General features: G+C 40.3%; 1 protein-coding gene across 2 annotated transcripts in view; it reads left to right on the forward strand.

Moving 5' to 3' along the window:
- Sppl3 (signal peptide peptidase like 3) overlaps positions 1-15106 on the forward strand; it is an 82457-nt gene that overhangs the window by 24437 nt on the left and 42914 nt on the right. Inside the window, exon 2 of one of the 2 annotated variants that reach the window (XM_055606302.1) lies at positions 14743-14820. In XM_055606302.1, coding sequence (XP_055462277.1) covers positions 14743-14820 — 78 coding nt within the window. Of the gene's footprint in view, positions 1-14742; positions 14821-15106 lie in introns of those variants that run through there. The other variant, XM_055606305.1, reaches the window with a different exon arrangement.

The raw sequence follows: 15106 nt of genomic DNA on the forward strand, positions 1-15106 counted from the left end.
AATTTTATAGTTACCACGTTTTATTAGTTCCTAAAGAATGTGAGTAAAACAAAATAGTTAACTGTTGAAATGTTAAAAGTTAGGGTTGGAGAGATGGCTTAGCAGTTATGAGCACAGTCTACTCTTCCAGAGGTCCCAGGTTCAATTCCCAGTGTACATGTGATTGACAAGTGTTCCAGGGGATCCAACTCCCTCCTCTGGTCTCCATGGGTGTTAGGCACAGGACATAGACATACATGCAGATGAAACACCCATAACATAATATTTTAAAAAGAGTTATTTATTTATTATGTATACAATGGTCTGTCTGCACGTACACCTGCACTCCAGAAGACAGCACTAGATCTCATTATAGATGGTTGTGAGCCAGCATGTGGTTGCTGGGAATTAACTCAGGCCCTCTGGAAGAACAGCCAGTGCTCTTAACCTTTGAGCCATCTCTCCAGCCCCAAGATAATTTTTTTTAATGTGAAAGTTATTTAAATATTTACATGCTTAATTACTGTGTGATCATTACAATTGTTGCACATACTGTTGAAGAATAGTTTATAGCCAAGCATGATGGTGCAAACCTTGTATCCCAGGTCAAGTTATCCTCAACACAGCAAATTCAAGGCCAGCCCGAGTTGTATGAAAGTCTGTCTAAAAAAGAAAAAGAAAAGGAAAAAAAAAAAAAAAAGGAAGCAGTTAGGAGAATTTTTATTCAGTGTTTGCTTACTTTCTTTACATGTCACATATGATGAGGTGTGCCAAAAAGCATACTAAAGTATCTGTGAGAACCTAGCCATTTTCTTGATAACACCTTCTGGGTTTAAATGTGAATTTTGGGAAATGGAGCAATCAGTAATAGTTAATGAAAGTTATAAATTTTGCTTCCTTTAATTGTAAATATATAGTTCAGTTACACAAGGGTATGTAAAATATGACACTTAAAATAATATAACAATTCTAAAATAATACTTGTTACACTAGCTCTAGGCAGGTTTCAGCAAGGAACTTAAGCAAAATAAAGCTCTGTCATTCTATTAATGGTATGACTAGTCTCAGCCACTTGGACTAGCCAAGAAATAGTGTCTGCCTGATAAAGCTCTCCACTCTGTTGAAGTTCATTAACTGGAGGTGGATTGAGAGTAGCTCCAGACCTAAACCTACCCCTCAGTTGCCTTAGGACTACTGCTGGGATTAGGTGCTTCTTCTGAGGTGTCTTGACATTTGTCATCCTACTCCTGGTACATTAAAAACTAGCTGGTAAAAAGTGAGAGTAGACATTTCAAGTCCACTGTTGCCTCCTTGTCAGGAAACAGAAAAGTCAGTGCTGGTGAATCTTCTCTCCCTGTGGCAGAACCTGCCTGTTGTCTTCCTCAGGAGGTGGGAATGGTCTGGCTCAACATTGTGCTCCCATCCCAGTGGTGGTGATGCAAGCAAGATTAGGTTGTTGGGAATTTTCCATACTTCCTTTTCTTTCATTGTTTAGCTGCTTAAAAAGTTACTCTTTGGCTAGAGGGATGGCTCTGCTCTTACAGAGGACCAGAGTTCCATTCCCAGCACCTATATCAGGTGGCTCACAACTGCCTGTAACTCCAGTCTCAGAGGATCTGATGCCCTCCCTTGAACACCACAGGCAAGTACACTCATTCACATGTACATAACCCCTCCACCATATATGCATAATTAAAAGTAACAGACATTACACCAAAAAAAATTAATCTCAAGCCAGTGATGATGCCCTTTAAGATGAACAGAGTTCACATTTCCTGAGACAGTTGAGAAGATACACTAGGGGGTTATGGTATTCTGATACAGGAGAACAGGAGACAGCCCTTTGCAGTGTGAAGCTCAACACTAGTATTCATCAGAAACCAGTTCGGGGATAGCCTTAAAAAAATGAGCCTGGTCTATTTTCAAGCCCCCCAAAGCAAGGAATAAATTAGTCCTCTCCTTTCTTGATACTTTCGAAATCAGCACAACATCTTTCTTGCTGCTTTTTATTTTACTTGAATTTTCTTATGTTTTATTCTCTGCATAGGGAAGCTGTGGCAGTTGATGTAGGAATTCAGTAACATAAAACTTTACTTACTTGTATTTATTAAGCCAAAGTGCTGTTGTATTTCTTGAGGCTCTGAAGACACTTTTAAAATCATTTGGGATTTAAGGTGTAATAAGAATACCACGTACTTCTTTCCTTCCTGCCCAAGCTCACCCAGAGTTCACTGTCACAAACAGAGGGCCTGAAAGAAGCCTCCACACTTCCCACAAGCTCTTGGCTTTTCTATTCCTGTCCTCTGGCAAACAAAACCACAAATCTGTTCCAAAAGTTTCTGTGGAAGCGGTTTAGAAATTTGGGACATGGCTCTGATAAATATTCCAAAATGTGGCACTTCCGTTCCATTTTACCAGCTTTATCCATACTATTACAAAAAGAAAAACTTGTTACTCTTTTTGAAAGCTTTGTCACTGTCTTTTTAAGAACTTTTGGTTGTTGCAGATTTTTAAGACTCAGGTTTTTGCTAGAGAGACACTTAGCAGTTAAGAGCTCTTGCAGACCATCTGGATTTCTCAGCACCCATGTCAAGCAGCTCACAGCTGCCTGGACCTACAGTTCCAGGGGATCCAGATCCCTCTGCTGGCCCCCACAGGCTCCTGCATACACATTCCAACACACAAACACTAAATATCCAAACATGTATAGCTCATTGTTCTGTCTAGAGCCTCTGATAAGTCTGTAGTATAGACCATGACCAGATTCTAGACAACTGTTTTAAACTGAAATAGTTGCTGTGTAAGCCAAACACTAAGTTTGTTTTGTTGATAAAAAGCAGCAGCATTCCATTGCTTTTAATACAGCTAAAGTCTGTTGTGTGGGCTGGAGGGGTGATTCAGAGGTTAAGAACACCTGATGCTTTTGCAGAGGACCTGGATTTAGTTCCAGCACTCACCTGGTGATTCACAGTCAATTGTAACTCCAATCCAGGGGAGTTGACATCTTCTAATCTCCATAGGTACCGGACACATACTGGTGTATGTGTAAGCAAAATACAAAACACATAAAATAAATCTTTAAAAATGTTTCAGCATGTGTCTTAGACAACTGGCATGCTTAAACAGACATGCCCTCCCTTGTACATGTTTGTAATGAACTTGTGAATTGGAAATTATTGATTTCCATGGCGTCCCCACAATTCAGTTCTCTAATTTGGAGTACCTATCAAGCTGATACTATCGTAAGTACACACATTACATCAATGACCATGTCATCATCACCCTGCTGTCATTGAGTGGAGCTGGTGCTGTATTGGAAGGCACAGAGGCACAGGCAGATACAAAGTCAACAGTGTACTCTCAGTACATGACAAGAACAGCGGCAGAGTGATCAGAGTGGCTTGACGGGAAATAATGTCTGGTAAAAAGACTTAGAGGAAGCAATATTCTATGTAGAAGAAATAGCTCTAACGTAGAATTGTGTGATATTGATAATAAAATATTCTATCAGATTCACTTGAAGTGTAAATGATTGCATTTGAAATGCAATGTATATGTCTATGTATAGAATGAGTTAATAAAGTTGAGTAACTTGAATTAAAAAAAAAAAAACTGAAAGAAAAACATAAAACCTGCCAGAGAGATAGAGAGGTAAGAAGAGTTCAGGGTTTGGATTTTTTTTTTTAACATTTAAAAAGATACTTTATGTGTATGAGTGTTTTTTGTTCACTTTTATAATTTTTATATTTTGAGATTATAATATAATTACATAATTTCCCCTTTTTCCTTGCTCCCTCCCAAACCTCCCATGTATTTCTTTCTCATTCTGAGATTTTTTTTCACAGCGTAGCAGGTGACCATTGAGGATTGTGAACAGGTGTGATAGCAGTAGAGATGCAGAGGTGAAGTTGAAGAGGCAGATGGCTGACAGCAGCTTAGGGGCCTTGTGCTAGCTCTAGGAAGGTTGGTTGATAACTTAGGTTAAAGTGCTCATTGTGGATAGAGATGGAAGGAGTTGTATGTTTTAGAGATAGAGGTGAATACTTACAGAAAATTTTACCTGAGTATGAGCAAGGAGGGTGCCTTTACCAGCAGGGTCTGCACAGGTCCTAGATTGATTCCCAGTGCTACAGAACAAGCAAAATAACATTGGACTCTTAAAAGTAATTAGAGAAACCGTGAACTGAAAAGAGGGAGATGCCAGGAGAAAGAGCCATCCGAAGTGACTGAGAAGGGAAGAGCATTGAGGTGGGAGTAGCTGGTGTGTACTGTCTGAGTCCAGGAAAACTGTCAAGACGGGCATTGGCAGTCTTGACAAGAACATTCTTAGGAAAGTAGAAATGAGTGGTTCAAGGAGGGAGGAAGCTGACACAAAGGATTATATCAAATCATGGATATGACAGGTAATTGTACTTTCTAAAGCAGTAGATAGCAAACATGCCTTGTTTCTAAATCTGTAGAAATGCTGCTGGCTGGTTTATGTGTATACACCCTTATTCAGGAGTTCCCAAGTTAGCTAAAGCATGCACAGAGAAGGCACTGTCTCTGAAACAGAGTGAACCGTCATCAGACACAGAACCTACTAACCTTGACCTCAGACTTCGCAGCCTCAAGAACTGTAAGAAACAAATTTCTGTTGTTCACAAATGACCAGTTTTAGCAGCCCAGTCTTAAAATACTGTTTTCTTCCTTTTCACTGTTATTGAAAATGACTTTGACAACAAGAGTGCGCGCGCGCGCACACACACACACACACACACACACATACATATACCCTGTGCATTCTTAAAGGCCAGAAGAGGACTTCAGATGCCCTGCGCCTGTATTATTTCCTTGAGACAGGGTTTCTTAACCTGGAAGTAGCCTGATGACTAACAAGTTCCAGCAATCCCCCTCTCTCTCTGCCCTCCCACAGTACTGGTGTTAAAAGTGCACATGAGCATACCTAGCTTTTTTTTTTTTTTTTTAAGATTTATTTTTATGAATGTCAGTGTTTTGCCTGTATTTGTATTCCATGTGCATGCATTGTCCACAGAGGCCAAAAGAGGGCAGCAGATTCTCTGAAACTGGAGTTACAGATAGTTGTGAGCTGCCATGTTGGTGCTGGGAAACAAACTCAGGTCCTCTGTAAGAGCAGCCAGTGTTCTGAACCCTAACCTTTTAATCCAGCCCCATCAGTTTTTATTTTATTTTATTTTTTTCTAAGCATAGATACTGGAATCTAAGCTCAGGTCCTTCTGATTGCACAGAAGTTCTTTTACCCATCTTCCGTCCATGAACTGTACTTTTTCTCTCTCCTACCTGCAGCTGTTTTGTAATGATACATATACCCTGCCCTTACCTTAAGAGTTTGTAGGTTGTTTTTTTTTTTTTTTTAACTCTGTGGTACCTGTTGTATCATTACTTTTATCAGACAAATAGACCCTTCGAAGATTTGCATATCTTGCCTTTTCTTACTCTCTCTGAATAGCATCAACTTCTTGTGTGTGCTTCAGGCTCATAATTTCAGAAATCAATCTTTCTTCTTAACATCTTTCCCCACCAAGATGGAGTCTGTGTTAGTCTGGAACTGCTGGACTTTCAGGATTCTTCCCACCTCTGGCTGGAAATACCTAGCTTGCCATCATGGTTTTTTTTCAGATGTGCCTTATTTTCTGTCTAAACTCTTGAATATAGTATGTCCCTACAGTCGGATTGTTTCACCCTTAGGTCCTCAGATGTACAGTTCCAAGTAAGGAAGAAAGTACTCATGGGGCTAGATAAGTAGATGGCTTGGTGGTTAAGAGCACTTGTTGCTTTTGCAGAGGTCCTGAGTTTAGTTCCCAGCACCCACAGTTGCCTTGCCACCAACTGTAATTCTAGTTCCAAGAGATTTGACAGCTTCAGGCTTCCATGGGTAGCAAGCACACACATGATGCATTTACATACATACATGCAGGTAAAACACTCGTATACATTTTTTTAAATCCTTAGAAAAAGAAAAGGAAAGTGCTAGTTATACTGATAAAAGCTGTGGACCTAATAGCTATTGTCAGAATTCTTCTTAAATATGTGATGACAATTAAGAAAATAAACCAGTAATTGTGATTCAGGCTGTGTTCAGAGCAGAAAGCTAAGTTATAGTGACACTTAATGTCACTTGGGAAAAAGTTAGCTAACTAGTCAGGTGTTCAGCCTCTTTGACAAGAGAAAAGTTAATTTATAGAAAAAAATGGGATTTTTAGCTTATTTGTTTTGTCTTGTTTTGTTTCTGAGACAGGTTTTCTCTGTGTAGCCTTGGCTCTCCAGGGACTCACTCTGTAAACTAGGCTGGCCTCCAACTCAAAAGATTTACCTGCCTCTGCCTCCTGAGTGCTAGGATTAAAGTCAAACATGACCACCCTGGCTTGTATTTTTACTTTCTAAACTCAGAGGGGAGGGGAAAAGCAAGATTCTTTTTTAAAGAATATATGTAATATGAGAATGCTCTGCATGTACACCTTTTCACCACAAGAAGGCACCAGATCTCATTATAGATGGTTGTAAACCACATGTGGCTGCTGGGAATTGAACTCAGGACCTCTGGAAGAGCAGCCAGTGCTCTTAACCACTGAGCCATCTCTCTGGCCCCCAAGAGCTCAGGATTTTACTCTGGTTTTCCCATCTGAGTCTGTTTAAGGAGAAAGGCTTTTAACTTTAAAATGAGTTATAAGAGCCTGGCAGTGGTGGCACACAGGGGATAGAGACGGGTGGATATCAGGGTTTGAGGACAGCCAGGGCTACACAGTGAGACTCAAAACGAAGAGTTACAGAAAATCCATCTCTGTCTGTCTGTCTGTCTGTCTATCTACTCTTTCTTTTTCTCTCTCACACTTTTTTAGAATGGTGATTATATACATTGGTAATCTCATAATTTTTCATGTATGCTTAATTTAGTGAAAATTTTACTGAATGATTATATGTAAATAAGAAAAAAGTCCAATAACTTAAACAGTAATGGGGTTTTTTTCTAATAGTAACTGTAGAAAGTCCAGTTAACATTGATTTTAGGTGGAATTGGTCTCTACTTGTTCTAGAACTGAGTTCTCCCATATCTTGAACATAAGTCTCAAAATGAAATCTTTAATTGGTTTTTTTGAGACAGGATTTCTCCATGTAGCACTGGCTGTCCTGGAACACTCTCTGTAGGCCAAGCTGGTCTTGAACTCACAGAGATTCACCTCCCTCTGCCTCCCAACTGCTGGGATTAAAGGTGTATGCCACCACCACCCAGCAAATCTTTTTTTTTTTTTTTTTTTTAAGACAGAGTCTCTATATTGTCCTGGCTGTCCTCCTACTAACAGCAGTCCTTTTTCTCGCCTGTTTCCCAAGTGCTGGGATTAAAGTGGTAAACTACCACGTATGCTTTGAAATCAAATCTTACTGGCCTTGATTGCTCCGCCTTAGGTTTCGAGCTTATCTTTGTTAGAGTTTAGGATAAGCTAACGCTGAGGATGTGTAAAATGCAATTTAGGGTTCTGCTAAGAGAGGAAGAAGAATTTGTTGGAGAGATAACAGCAAGTCTCCACTTGAGTCACACATCTCTTTCTGTGTACTCACGTTCCTGACAGGCTACCAGTTCCCTCTAGAGAAGCCCTTTCCTTTCTGATGTGTTTTGAGGATCCTTTATATGTTTATGCTTTTATTTAAATATTTATTATATTTGAAAATTTATTTAAATTGTGGATATAGCACACGTCATGGTTCATGTGTTGAGGTCAGGGGACAGTTTGTAAGAGTTGGTCCTCTCCTACCATTTGGCTCGTAGGGATCAAATTCTTAGTTGTCAGACTTGATGACAGGTGCTTTTACCCAAGTCAAGAATCTGTACCAAGATGCGGGAGAGCTGTTGGGCTGACCAACTCAGCTACCACCCCGGGCATAGATCCAGGGCTGAGTTACCCTTCCCCAACATGTATGTACCCCATCTTTGATCTGCTAGAGCACGTGGAGGCACTGATCATGTAGACCCAAAGTGTCAGGATCTCTAAGACATAGGGTAACAACAGGGTATCTGAGAGGAGTCCTGCTGAGGATCCAGTGTTGATAATGTAGCAGAAGCCGGAGGCCTCAACCAGATTGCAAGTACAGAGGTGTGGACAAAAGGCTGTACTGTGGGGCACACTGCAGCTTCCACAACCAGATTTGTTTGTTTCTTTTAGTGGGGGTGGAGGGTAGTGGCAAGGCCAGAGAGCAAATATGAAGGGATAGGGAGATTGAGTGGGATTGGGGTGCATGATGTGAAATTAACAAAAAAAAAACAATGTTTTAAAAGAAAGGAGAGAATAGAGGTTGAAAGGAAGCTTGCAGTCTATCATATCGGAGCACTGTTTTCTTTGGTTTTTATCTTTTCCTTTGTTAAGAGGGAGATGTTACAATGCAGAGATACAGTGGGTACTTGGGGAATGCTGTGTAGGTGGCTGTCTGCTCAGTAGTCTTGGTGGAAGTTAATTTGTTGCCTTGTAGGGATCTCACCTCAAAGTGAATGTAAAGTGTGAGGACAGATGTGCTAATTCTCAGGTTCAGGAATTATACGGGAAAAATTAAGACATTTCAAAAAATTGTTTATTTTGAAATGCAGCTAATTTGGTCTCAGAAAGAATGATTTGAACATCATTTGTATCAGCTAATTGAAGATTAATTTTAAATGAACCATTTTTATGCCAGTAAAGAAAAATAAGCTGTCCGATTTTAAACCGTGCTTCAGTTTCAAAGTTGCTAAAATGTGTAGAAAGTGTGTCTTTGTTAATACTACTTTTTCTATGATTGGCTTTTGTCTCCCATTTCTCTCTAGCCAGTTGAAGGGATAATTATTACGTCATTGAGAACTATGTGGTTAAATGCAAACAAACTAAGCAAAAATAATGTACCAAAGTACCAGCCTTGTTAGCACTGGGTATGTTCCTAACTAGTCTTCTCTTGTAAAGCTGAATTAATAGATTCCATTAAAATATTACAGCATATATTATAAACCTTGTCTTCAGCCCTCCCACCCTGATGCTTCGAGTCCTGTCAAACTAGGATCTTCGCTATTTCTAATAGAAATTTTTACCGGGTTAATAGTAGATTGTCTGTAATTTTAAAAATAAGTAGTCACACACACCCTTTGCTTAGATTCATACAATGGTGACACTTTATCAAACTGTACTGAAAGGACACCTGTTCCTGCAGGTAGGTAGTGACTGTATCTGTTGTCAGCCTCAGCAAACCAGAGTGGTTCTACTTAGATCTCTGCAAGACACTGACACTTCTCTTTGCATCGGAGCAGTGTGTGTGCTCCATCACTGTCTGCATTTGTGTATCTGCCACAGACTTCAGAATTAACAGTGTCCTTCAGTTGACTCCAGTGCTGACCTGACCCTCCATTCTCACTCTGGTCCCCAAACCACTAGCAAACAGTAGTGTTCCTGCCATTTCTAAAGTTTTGTTCTTTGGACATCTTACACACACTGCTGGTTTCATGGAGGACTCGCTTGGGTGGCTTGTACTCTTCTGGTCTTAGGAGATCTAAGATGCTCTGATCATAATAGGAGCCCTGAAACTGGTTTTTGTTAGGATGGCCTCCCATGTGTCTTCTTCAGTAGGTCTCTGTTCATGTTGTCTCTTCTTCACATCAGGAGAGCCTGAACATCCTTGTGTGTCTTCCCAGGGTGCCAGGACAACAAAAAATGGCAGTTTGGCTGAGCTTTGAATTAATGTAAGCACAGGGAGCCATCTTTTGGATGGAACAGAGCAAAGTCTAGATTCCAGGGGAAGAAAATTAGACTCTGCCTCATGATGAGAGGGTTGGGGCCCAGGTGTGTGGGAGAGCAGAAGGCATTGTTAGTGGCCAACTTTGGAGACAATCGTGTGTGTGTGTGTGTGTGTGTGTGTGTGTGTGTGTGTATGGTGTATAAAATGGTACAAATGTCTATTTGTATCTGTGATGAATGTTAACCTTTCTTCATTTTTGAAATGTGAATTAGCTTGAAATCCCTAAGAAATAGAACATGATAGTTACATAGCTTCCTTTTGCAAACAGCAGCTTCACGTAAAACAGTTCTGTTGCAAGGCAGGTTGCCAGAGTTAAAACTATGTTGAGGATTCCCAAGTGGCTGTAGTATTTGTAGAACAAATAATTGCTTCAGGTGGCTTCTAGGTTGTGAGCAATGATGAACCTCTCATTTTCCTGGTCAGTGGTTTCTCCTGCTCTTTAAATAGATGGGGCTTGTAGACAAAACTTCAGATTCTGTGATACAGTTTCAGATTCCGATTCTTGTGTTCTGGCCTGGGCTCAGAAGTAGCTTTGAACCTCTGATCTCAACGTGCTCCTAGGATTGTAGGTTTCCGTGCCTTTCCTGATTTAGGTAGTGCAAGCTATGCAACCCAGAGCCTTGTGTGCTAGTCAGGCACTCCTTCTCTGTCAGATTCCCATTTAACTAATTATTATTATGATGTATGAATCTAAGTGTGGACATGCTCCCATCACTTTATAGGTGTGGAGGTCTAGGAGTCTATGCCTAGGTCTAGGCCTGTAGGAGTCCATTCTCTCCTTCCACCATGTGGGTAAAGGGGTTCAAGCAGCTGGTGCCTTTATCCACTGAGCCATCCTAATGGTCCTAGCACTGATTTTTTTTTTTAACCTGATTTTAGAATAGTATCTTAATTGACTGTGAGCTTCCTTCCTGCCTTTGTTTGTGGGTGGGGATTGGGAGAGTTAGGGTTTCTTCTGTGTAGCCCTGGCTGTCCTGGAAGTAGCTCTGTAGACCAGGCTGCCTCGTACTCAGATCTGCCTGCCTCTGCCTCCTTAGTGTCCTGCCTTCGTTTTTGATAATCAGTTTCACAGACATTTACAGTAGTGCCTTCTTACCGGGATTTTCTTTTTCTGTGATTTGTTTTTCCACCAGAAAAAGTGTGGTAAATGTAGTATAGTAAGCTTCAAGTGAGACCATATTAATGTAACTTATAATGTACTATAATTGTCCTACTTAAGCTATTTTAGTATCTTATTTGTCTTGTGTATAAACTAAACTATTGTAGGTATGCATATTACAAAGAATCATGGTGTGCTATATACACAGATAGGCTCAGTACTACCTGCAATTTTGGGCATCCACTTTCCTTCTCAAATGTCACATGAGCAGGATTATATTGGTTGTCATTTTTTCAGCCTGCCTTCTTTTAAGTTAGTGTAGTGTATTTAAGATTATATGGCATCTGTCATTAATTTGTTTCTTTTTATTAGATATCATTTATTAAAAGATCTACAGAATGTTTTCCATAATTGTTTTGATAGATATTTAGATTGTTTCCAGCTTGGGGCAGTTCTGAATAAAACTATCATTAATATTTATGTTTCGGATTTAATGGGAACATTTTTTAAAATATTTTATTTGATTTTTATTTTATGTGCATTAGTGTGACGATGTCAGATCCCTTGGAATTGGCATTACAGTTAGTTGTGAGCTACCATGTGGGTGCAGGGAATTGAACCCGGGTCCTTTGGAAGGACAGACAGTGCTTTTAACCACTGAGCCATCTCTCCAGCCGCGGGAACATATTTTTTTAATGTTATGTCTGTAGGTGTGTGCACTTGTGTGAGCATGGCACTCATGCATGAGCACATGTGGAAAGCAGAGGACAAGTTGACAGGTGTCAACTTTTAAGAACACTTAGAGCTGGTCAGGCTGACCACTGACCGTCTGTCACTACCTCCCCAGTGCTGGATTACAAGTGTGTGCCACCAGACTTGACAAGTGTATTTTGTAGCTTTTGTTGTTGTATTTTTAGTTAGTTGAATATGGGTGTCTCCTTGTGGCTATGTGCACAGTACAGTTGCCTGGGGAGGCCAGGAGATGATGTTGAATCTCTGGTCCTGTGTCATGGCTGTCAGCCACCTGCTGTGGGTGCTCTTAACCACTAGGCCATTTATCCAGCCATATCTGGATTTTAAGTGATTTCTAGGGATCAAAGGTAGGTCATCATTCTTTCAAGGTAAGCACTTTTCCGACTGAGCAATCTCAGTAAGGTAAGCCCTAGGACTTACGATTTGATTTGAGTCACATGGCAAGGCTTTAAAGCTATATGAAACAGCCAAACTTAATATGGCTGTGTCACGCTGCAGTCCTACGGCAGCATGGAAAATCTCAAGTTCTGCTTCTGAAGAATGCTGGGCAATTTGCTCTTTTTGTTTTTAACTTGACCTATTCTAAACATGGAATAGTATTTCCATGTTTACCGTTTTTTGTTTTGTGTGTTTTTTGGTTTGGTTGGTTGGTTGGTTGGTTGGTTGGTTTGATTTGGTTTTTGTTGCTGTTTGTTTTATTTGTTTTTTGTGTGGTTTCTTGTGTTTCCTTGGGCTGTCTTGGAATTCATTCTGTAGACTAGCCTGGCCTCACACTCACAAAGATCCACCTGCCTCTGCCTCCTGAGTGTTAGGATTAAAGTATTGTGCTACCACTGCCCGGCTAAGAGTTTTAATGTTCATTTTGTTTGTTAGATATGAATGATGGTTCAGTATCTCCATGTACTCACTTGCCACTGCTTTCTCTTCTTCAAGAAGGGTATGTCGGTAACTTTTGCTTACTTTTTAAGTTACGTTGCTTGTTTTTATATAGAGGTGGAAGACACACACTTTGCTTACCAGTCTTTATCTGATGGAGACATTATAACATTTTATCCCAGACTAACTTTTTATCTTTCTTTCTTCCTTGTGGTGCTGGGGACTAATTCTGGACCCTCACTCTTGTTAGGCAAGAGACCTACCACCAAGCTATATCCGCTACCTTAGACGACGGTGCAATTTGATTATGGTACTCCTTACTGGTCCTGGCTAAGTTTGGGAGATACCCAGAATTGAGATGGAAGTTGTGCTGGTTACAGCGTGGCTTCTGGATCTGGAGCTCATGAGCTAAACTGTTGGACCAATGCTGGTCCTTCACCCAGGTTTCTGGCCTTGGGCAAAGGACCTAATTCCTCTACCTGAGCATCACTTCTGGAGTTCAGGTTCCCCCTCGAATGGATTTCCCTGAGATGAAATGCGCAAGATGTAAATGGCTTGTATGGTGTCTCCCGCATAGGAAGAGCCCCAAATGGTATTTGTTGTCATGGCAACAGTTTGATTTCTGCCTCATGGGTCTTACTGCTAGGACTTTGTTTTTGTTGCTCAGATACTTTTCAAGAATTTTTCCCCCTTTTAAAATATTTTCTTTATGTTTATTGTATTTGGGAGGCCATAGAGCATGGGGTTTGTCACTAGCAAAGCACCTGTGCAGCCGTGTGAGACCGGTGTTACCTGCTCTTTGAGGAAGGATGCCATTTTACCTGTAAGAGTATGATGGACAGGGGCTGCAGAGATGGCTCAGCGGCTGAGAGCACTGTCTGCTCTTCCAGAAGGCCCGCGTTCAAGTTCCAGCGCCCACATGGCAGCTCACAACTGTCTGTAGTGCCCATTCCAATAGATCTGACACCTTCACACCAATGTACATAAAATAAAGTTTAAAAAATATTAAAAAAAATAATGTGGTGGACAGACTAGAGTTAGGCAGACTTCAGTATTATCAGTTCTTCAAAGCAAAATAAGCCTTGTTAATGGTAAAATTTGAGGTTTCAAATAGAAATTAGAGATTTGGGGAATTTTTTTATATGCCATAAGCTCCAGGAATGATAATTAACAGATAGGAATCTTCAAATATTGTAAAAGGAAAACTGGAAACTTCTGGAAGAAGTGTATGAATTTAGTGCACCAGCAGCTTACATATTGCTTACATCATGTTACAAAGCCTTACATGGATAAAAAGATCAGCAGGGTACAGAATAGGCCATTGGGCTCAGATGTACTATATCCTTGTCATTAGTGTTACTATAGTGGTGGCTTGTGCCTGCAGTCCCAGCAGCCTCACAGAGACTGAACCAACAACCAGGAGCCTGCATGGAACTGACCTATGCATGCTGTATGTGTTTCGGTTGTGTAGCTTGGTCTTTTTGTGGCACTCCTAACAGTGGGAGCAGGGGCTGGCTCTGGCACTGGCTGCTTTTGATATCCATGTGAGGCCTGCCCTATTCTGAAGGGAAATAGAAGAAGAGTGGATTAGGAGGGGAGAGGGGAGGAGAAACTGCATTTGGGGTGTAATATATGAGAGAAGAATAAATAAAATAAATAAAAATAAAGATACTTGTTTTGCCCAGGACTGGGTAGTGTGAATTGTGAGTTCCTGGAGAAGATTTTGAGTAGTTGAGTGTGGTAGCTAAGACACTGTCAGTGGGACTTGTTGGAGATGGAGGGTATGGACAGTCAGGTATAAAGTTACAAAAAAAAAAAAAAGTTGCAAAAGTAACTAGTTTTAGGTCCTTCTTACCACATGCAGATAAGATAATCAGTAGACATTAGGAAACAAGAAAAGGAATCAAAGAGAGATGTGAGCTTTACTTCTGATTGCTAAGTCAGGCCAGCAAAGTACTATTGAGTATTCATTTTAAACTCATTGAAGTATAAGCATTGAGAGATTTTTTTCCATTGGAATAGGTTTAAGTTGGTAGTAGATGTTACAAACATATAAAATATGATTTTATAATATGTATCAGATGGAGTGATGTATTTACACCATTACCTTTTAACATCCTAAGAAGTTAGCTAACAAACATGTCTTGTCTTAATGATGTTATTTTGCTAATGCTAACATACATCCGTTTTCTTAAAGACAGGGACTTTGAGCACCTTGAGCACCTGACGCATGAGAGTTAATGTTTGTCCTCTTATTTCTCTAGGGCCTATTCCCTGGTGGATTCGAGTCAAGTGTCGACATTTCTGATATCCATTCTTCTTATAGTCTATGGTAGTTTCAGGTAAGACATTCTTCATGGGGTTGTATTCAGTTGCAGATAGAGGGAGCTTTGCTCAGTGGAGAGAAATGGTTTTGTCAGGACTCCAGTTCAAATGGGTAATTCTAATATTTGTTCTTTGGTTGAGTGGTGCTAAACAATATGTTGGTTTTGCTTATGACTTTAGCATATTAATGCAAACGTGTAAAAACTAATTGCTTAAAACTATGTACAGACAGTGAGTCACTGAAGAGCAGAACTCATTGGGAAAGCTGTGCTACCAGTGATTCTGGTATCACAGGGATCAAAA

This window comes from Psammomys obesus, unplaced genomic scaffold (genome assembly GCF_907164565.1).
Source record: "Psammomys obesus unplaced genomic scaffold, mPsaObe1.curated_primary_1811, whole genome shotgun sequence".
Taxonomy (NCBI): domain Eukaryota; kingdom Metazoa; phylum Chordata; class Mammalia; order Rodentia; family Muridae; genus Psammomys; species Psammomys obesus.